We start from the raw sequence: 6745 nt of genomic DNA, 5'->3' as shown, positions 1-6745 counted from the left end.
CTAACAAACACTCAATGCGGCTATTTAGAAACCTACTAGAACCTATTCATGGTAGCTGCATTTTGATGTAGGGCTGTACCCCATTAAGTCTTCTCATGTCTTACCCACATATATCAAGTCCCAGGAGGCTCATCGACAGGCAAGCCAGTAAACAGAAGTGGCAGGGCCAAGTTCCTGGCCCAGGCACAGGAAGGAACAGGGACTATGGAGATTCATCTCTATTGGGTGCTTCAAAAAAGGAGCAGGGAGATTTTTGGAGACCAGGAGCAGTCTCCTAGGAGGATACCATGGGAACAGAAATGCAAGGGCCAAACTGCTAGTGCTAAACATGAGACAATGTCAGAACAGGTATAGATACTGACTTTGCTTTTGTTTTTCAAATTCTTTAATTTCAGTTATGGTGGACCAACCTCAACTGTGTGGCAGTTACTAAAGGAACTAGTAAATAAGGACCTAGTCAGGCATCTTAAACTTTAAAAACGCAACTTTACGCTGTGACAATAATACTATAAATGTTTAATTGTTATTTAATAAAGGCTTCCTTAACCCTTGTTAGGGCCATCAAAGCAGAATAGCATGGTACGGAAGTTACACTTCCACTTTGCAAATGGGGACCATAGGTTAATACCTAGTCTTACAGGTATAACAAACTTTTCTAACAAATTTTATAAAAACTCTTTATAAATGTTGCAAAATTATCAATGTTAGAATTGAGTGTTATGCATACTAATATAAGCATTATTAAAACAATGCACAATGGCTTTCCATTCCTTTGCCAAACAAAGAAATAAGTAATGTTTAATATGGGTCTGACTGCATAGAAAACAAACAAATTTATTAAACATTTCTGGTTGATTGTTTTTATTGGTCAGTTCCAGTCACGTATGCAATAATAATATAACATTATTTATAAGCCAAAATTAAATTTTAGATTAGCCTGCAGTTCAACAATATATTATCACCTGAACATACAGTACTTATGAGTTATTCTAGTAAGTGTATTAAGTTTGTCTGCATACTGCTATTAAAGTTGGATATGAAGGAAAGACTGCCACCTTATGGAGAAAACTCTAAAGCACTAATATCAAAACATGAAACTTTATATTGAAGGGAAATTTATGAAGACAAGCTGATGTATTATAAAGCACTTAATTATTTGATTAAACAGGGAAAAAGGAAAAAAATATATTGTTGATCTCTGGGAAAAAAAAAAACAGACACCACAAATTCAGACATTTTTGGTTATGACAAATTAGCAAGCCATATGAGTTTACCATTTAATTTCTTATGGAATCCATCAGTGGCTTCAGCCAGGGAAGGAATCGAGACACCTTCTGAAGGACGTAGCCATTCTTGCAGTCTCTGCCTTCATAGTGGCTCACGATGCCCGTGAGGAAGAACACCTCTCGGTACAAGGTGAGAACAGGACTTCCAGAGCTAAAGATGCAGTCTGCTTTAGGCTGTGGCATGGTGCATGCCATCTTGTTGGTAACCTTGACGTCAGAATGGTGTTTTTTAATCTTTCATGTAGGTACATATTAATTGATAGACACACAATAAATGCTATACTGTTACTTTACATTCCTAATATATTACTACTTATTGATTACTAGATCTACTGACCTGGCCAGAGTGGCGGTCCATGCAAGTGGGCAGTGTGCTGTAGGAGAGGTGATTTAGCATAAGGTTTCCTTGGAACTCAGCAGCATCTTTCCAGCCGGTAACCACAGCCATGTACTCGCCTGACATCAGCACACTGTCTGCAAAATCTCTTTCAGGCAGACAGGCTGGCAACACAGTCTTCTTGAACATAATCCTGTCTCTCAGCTCCACCAAAGCAACATCATTGTCTGGTTTACCTTCCACATAAAGTGGATGCACATGGACCTGCTTCACATAGAGGTTCTGCTCTTGAGCTTCAAATGATGGTAACCTCTTGCCTGCGGGTGAAAAAAAAACACATCCAAAATGAAAACAAAAGTTTGTCAAAAACATTTAAATTTGGATTAGAGGTTAACTAAACAAAAAGGAATTTGTTTTACCTAAGTTTTACCTTAGGTACTGAGAAAAAAAAGGCAATGTGAAATTAAAGTATTACAAAATAAGAAAACTGAAAGTTAAGAGTAGTTTCACTAGCAGGGGCATTGGAAAAATTTCACTTTCTTCTCCCATTGGTATTTTCAGTCAATTTCCAATTCAAAACACAGGCAGTAAACATTTAAACACTTACCCACCGCCACCTGAAAGTCACTATACTTGTTGACACACTGTGCAGTGGTCAGAATCAGGTTGTGTTTGAGGATGACACCACTGCAAAACGCCATTGAGCTAGTACAACGTAGCAAGGCCTTAAAAGTGATGGTCAAATAATTACACAGGTGCCTACAGAGGTTGCATAGTACTGTATTTCAGTATGAACATGAACAGGCATGTGGAGCTCTGTACCTGCCAGGGGCACTCTTCTGCATTGCAGTTTAGTCCTTGGTAGTCCGACTGTATGTTGCTGGACTGCCTCTTGTCCCACTGGCTCAGACTGCTCACTTTCCCACAGGGGTGTTGCACTGAGAACATTTTAAATACTTGAACACGACTTGCCCTTAATGCTCTTGAGAAGCAGTGAAGTAGTCCACATGGCAAAAAAGATACTGGCTTTCAATTAAAGAATTATTGCTATTACATGTAAATAATATCCTTCAAATCTATTACACAGTTGCACTCCTAAATGTGTCCTAAGTTAGAATTTCTTCAGATCAAGAATCAGGTTATGAATCCTTTTAAATATTTTATCTAAAATCACTTCATCGTTTTCCCTTTTGTAGTTTGTGATATTCAGCTATAGGGGGCGGACCCAAGAATAGAAACACCTTCAAATGTAGTGAGTAATCAATAAAGTGCAGGGACACCCAGAAGATTGTTTTGTCATCTTGGAAGGCTGGTATAAATGTTCTGAATCTTATTTAGAGGGATAATAGTTCATTTTCCAATCATAGGCATGCCTGGATAAGTGTGAAAGATGACTTATCAGACTCTATTAACTTGTCAATTTGTCAGGCTGTCATGTCGTACTATGTGTCTTTGCCTTCAGCAGCAGTACTTTTGAAATGGCAGCCTTGCAATAAATTCCAGCTTTGGAAAATTAAGAAAAAAAATTTGTTTTATAGAAGTGTTTACTCAATATAGCAGCAGTTTCTAAGACTGCAGTTTTTTTTCAATGTCATTTAACAGCTAAAACCAAACTAAATGGACATTTTTGTATAACTCAGCTATTATAAAGGTAAAAACCTTTTTTCATGTGGTGTTTCCATTATTTTGTCCAGCAAAACATCGTCTTAAATGAAAATCATTACAAGATGCACAATATGTAGAAAAAACACAATATTTCCCAATAAGCAAAATTGGTTCTTACCAGCAGGAACACACTTCTCCTTCTCCTGTAGCTTCCACCCGTGGGCACATGAACACTCATAGTGGTGGTAGCCAGGCTTACAGAACTGGCTGCAGCCTTTGTTCTTGTCTATGACACATACTGTCTGATCTGAGTAAGGGACACATCATGATAAATCAAGTCAAACACAAATAATCTTGGCAAAAGATGCTCAAAGGAGGAATATTGGGGGGGGGGGGGGGATCCCTCTCAAAAGTACAAAAGAAATGGTCTTTTTCAGGCCTGAGTTGAGTTTTTTTATGAAGCATCATTTGTTATCACCTACATCCATTGCTCTTTTGCCTCATACCTGTCTCACAGTGGGTTCCTGAAAATCCTGACTTGCAAATACAGTCATAACCTCCAACACTGTCTGAGCACATGGCTCCATTTCTACATGGCTGGTCAGCACACTGATCTCCATCTGCACAATGGTTGGTGAAATGGGAAAAAAGCCTTTTGAGCTGGACTAAGAAGACTGCTAAAACAATTCCGATTAAACATGTGGTTGGTTGTATAAGTTAGATGAATCAGAGAATTAGTATTCTTGTATTGTATTTTTGCATTATTATTTTTCAACTTATCTGTCATGATAAAATAAATTCTATGACCTATGCTATGTACAACACTTTCTACTCACCAATGTACACAGACCAGAAGATATCCTTTAGAAAAGGGAAAGCAAAATGTAAATTTAAATGTATGCTACATTTAAATACAACATACCTACATAGTATCATACATACATAATACCATAACCTACACAGTACCATACATGCAATTTATAATCACTACATGAAACTATTTTTTAAAACAGGGTGCATCAAACATTCTGATTTTTATTGAATACAGAAGGTGAACTCAATGTGGCATCAGAGACTCACAGTGCGATAAGTGTCCTGAAACACTTCTCGTGCTTCCTCATAATTGCAGACCTCCTCCAGACACTCCCTTTCCAGGCTCGGAGAGAGGTCAGCCTCTTCGTTTCCTGCATTGGCTCTCTTTGGACGGCTTATGACCTGATTTGCCTCATTTGGATGTAGGAACACTGGGCCTGAGGGTCATTGCAGGGGTTGGGGGGTTGGGAGTTGGGGGTGTAGTTTCTCATAATGCAACCACATCTTCATGTGAACTGTCTCACTGGCTGCTGCACCAGCACCACCTGTCTTTGTCTGCTCTGCTTTCACACAAAATAACCTTTTCAGAAAGGTTACTGCAATGTATTCTGCTGGTGGGAGGAAAAATGCTTTAGGAACTATCCAAAATAAACTCCAGTTTTACAAATCATTAACTAGCATAAATGAGCAAGCAAAAAAGTGGACCGTATAAGATACATTTACCCTATTGCTAAATTGCTATTCTACTGAACTGTGGGATTTTAAATTTACATGAAACTTTAAAACAGCTCAAAAAGAAAACTTATGAAAAAGAGAACAGCATAGTTCACAGTGTTTAAAGCTGGCACATTCATTGTCTGAAGCTGTGTAATATCTTAGGCCCTCAAGATTATGTTCAGGTGAACAGAAACACCCTGCTATGTAAAATACATGTACTTTAACAGACTGAAGTAGAACAAGCTCTACCTCTTCTGGTCCCCAGGTCAGCAGTCACACAGCCCAACAGAAGGGCGAGCGAAAGCACTGCACGCAGCCAGACCATTGCAGGGAAGGCCTTTGAGTCTAAGGGTATTATGAACATGGATACTCTTATCACTGAGGTCCGAAGTTCATCCCTAGAAGCCGTTTATCAAGTAAGTACCCTTTGATATTGACAATATTGATCTTTTCCTAACCTGTTTTTGTGTCTGTTTTTAAAAATCTGATATCGAATAGGAGAATGTTGACAACTGATTCACATTCTCTTAATTTGACCGTCACACAGAACAAAAGATCTGCGCATTTATGCTACCATAGATGGATGTTTATATAGGCATCACAAGTGCGTTTGTTATACACTGCCCCCGTGTGGAAGGCTGCCTGCACAATAAGGGCGTAAATAAACAAAAATCATGTAAAAAAATAAGCATGATATTTAAAAAAAACCCCACAATAATATATATAGCACTATAATAATATATTGTACAAATATATATTATATTTATATATGTATACATTGGTTGGTTTTAGGCTAAAGCCCTAATTCAGTCTATAATAGCTACTATATTATATATAATATATAATTGGCTACTATATATGCTACTATGATGTCGTGTTTCTTAAAAATTCTCATCTGTATGCCATTGAACTACCAGAAAGGTCATGATGCCGTTTGCATCCGTCACAATGTTAATATTGTGTAAAAAACGGCTTAACCTAGTCTGAAAAATATTAAGTGACAGATCGGCTTACCGTTGCAGGGCGCAGGTGCGTTATGACAGTTTCCTTAGAGCAATTTTTGAAATTTTAATTGTACAAAAACAGTTTACTTGGTTCTGGTTTCCAATACAACGGATCACCCGTAGAAAGGTCTTCTATTTATCACCCATTCCAGGCCGTGGCTATCGTTTTCCCCTCTAAACATCGCGTTGTCCTGCTGTTTAAAGTAATACTTCTTTGTAACCGCACAGGGGAGCACACGAGCCTATGCAGGGCTTCACGCTAACGTAAGATAATGTTGGATAAAATCCATAAGCCTCATTTGAGAAACTTCTCTGTTGGTGTCTGTTAATTTCGGTTGGCTGAAACATAAAGGCAGTTACTTTTGAAGCGTTTTATCTTATTGCATGTCCCTTGTCATTTTGCAACATCAACAAAAAGCATGCGTTGATATAGTTTTATAACTCTCATCAAGGTTTTCTATGTTATAACATTGTGTTACCTATACTATACCTAAACTATACCACTTACCTAGACTATACAGTCAGCTGAATCTTTTTCTTGAAAAGGAAAGTTTTCATAGTTCAAACACCACATGTATCTATTATTAATAATACTAAAACAATAATATCATAACGATAAATACCATAACAATGCTAAAACACTGATGATTATTTACCCTACATGACATCTCAATCATATATCAGATTCTTTTGTTGGAATGCATGTTATGGAGTTTCAGTGAGCTAATGTTTTATGCATAGGCCTAGGCTATCTCTTCTCAAATTATTAATGTGAGCAGAATTAGAAAAAAAAAACCTTTAATTTGGATCTTCAGCATCCAAAAGCTACTTGGAATAAGTTATTGAAGTACAAGAACTAAAGTATACTATAACTGTGAATCATTGTGAAAAGGTAAGTAAAAGTAATAGTAAACATAACAAAACAAAAAGAAATGAACAAAAACAGCACACTTGTAGTATATGCTACACTATATATTATTTTA

At 37.3% G+C, this 6745-nt stretch overlaps 1 protein-coding gene and 1 long non-coding RNA gene across 2 annotated transcripts in view; one reads left to right on the top strand and one right to left on the bottom strand.

Annotated features, from left to right (window-relative positions):
* Window positions 1–844: 844 nt before the first annotated feature.
* Window positions 845–5960, bottom strand: proza (protein Z, vitamin K-dependent plasma glycoprotein a). The gene is made up of 10 exons (XM_027006639.2): window positions 5773–5960; window positions 5008–5103; window positions 4309–4478; window positions 4065–4089; window positions 3735–3848; window positions 3407–3535; window positions 2446–2561; window positions 2231–2348; window positions 1624–1940; window positions 845–1493 (listed from the first exon to the last, which is right to left on the bottom strand). Exons 2-10 carry the CDS (start codon window positions 5081–5083, stop codon window positions 1278–1280), a joined length of 1281 nt encoding a protein of 426 aa, XP_026862440.2. The 5' UTR covers window positions 5084–5103; window positions 5773–5960; the 3' UTR covers window positions 845–1277.
* The window catches only part of LOC113575239, a 34773-nt gene continuing 33119 nt past the window's right edge, over window positions 5092–6745 (top strand). The window contains exon 1 of the long non-coding RNA XR_003410390.2: window positions 5092–5174. This is a non-coding gene — a long non-coding RNA (uncharacterized LOC113575239). The remainder of the gene's footprint in view (window positions 5175–6745) is intronic.

This window comes from Electrophorus electricus, chromosome 1 (genome assembly GCF_013358815.1).
Source record: "Electrophorus electricus isolate fEleEle1 chromosome 1, fEleEle1.pri, whole genome shotgun sequence".
Taxonomy (NCBI): domain Eukaryota; kingdom Metazoa; phylum Chordata; class Actinopteri; order Gymnotiformes; family Gymnotidae; genus Electrophorus; species Electrophorus electricus.
The sequence above is the reverse complement of the archived record's forward strand: the minus strand, read 5'-3'. Positions and strand labels throughout refer to the sequence as shown.

Bases quoted from the DNA above. Each gene is read 5' to 3' on its own strand.
- proza (XM_027006639.2), bottom strand. From the start codon at position 5,083: ATGGTCTGGCTGCGTGCAGTGCTTTCGCTCGCCCTTCTGTTGGGCTGT. The intron at 4,479-5,007 runs GTAGAGCTTGTT...AATGACCCTCAG, and splicing joins TGACCTGGGGACCAGAAGAG to GCCCAGTGTTCCTACATCCA. The intron at 4,090-4,308 runs GTGAGTCTCTGA...CCTTTTCTAAAG, and splicing joins TTCAGGACACTTATCGCACT to GATATCTTCTGGTCTGTGTA.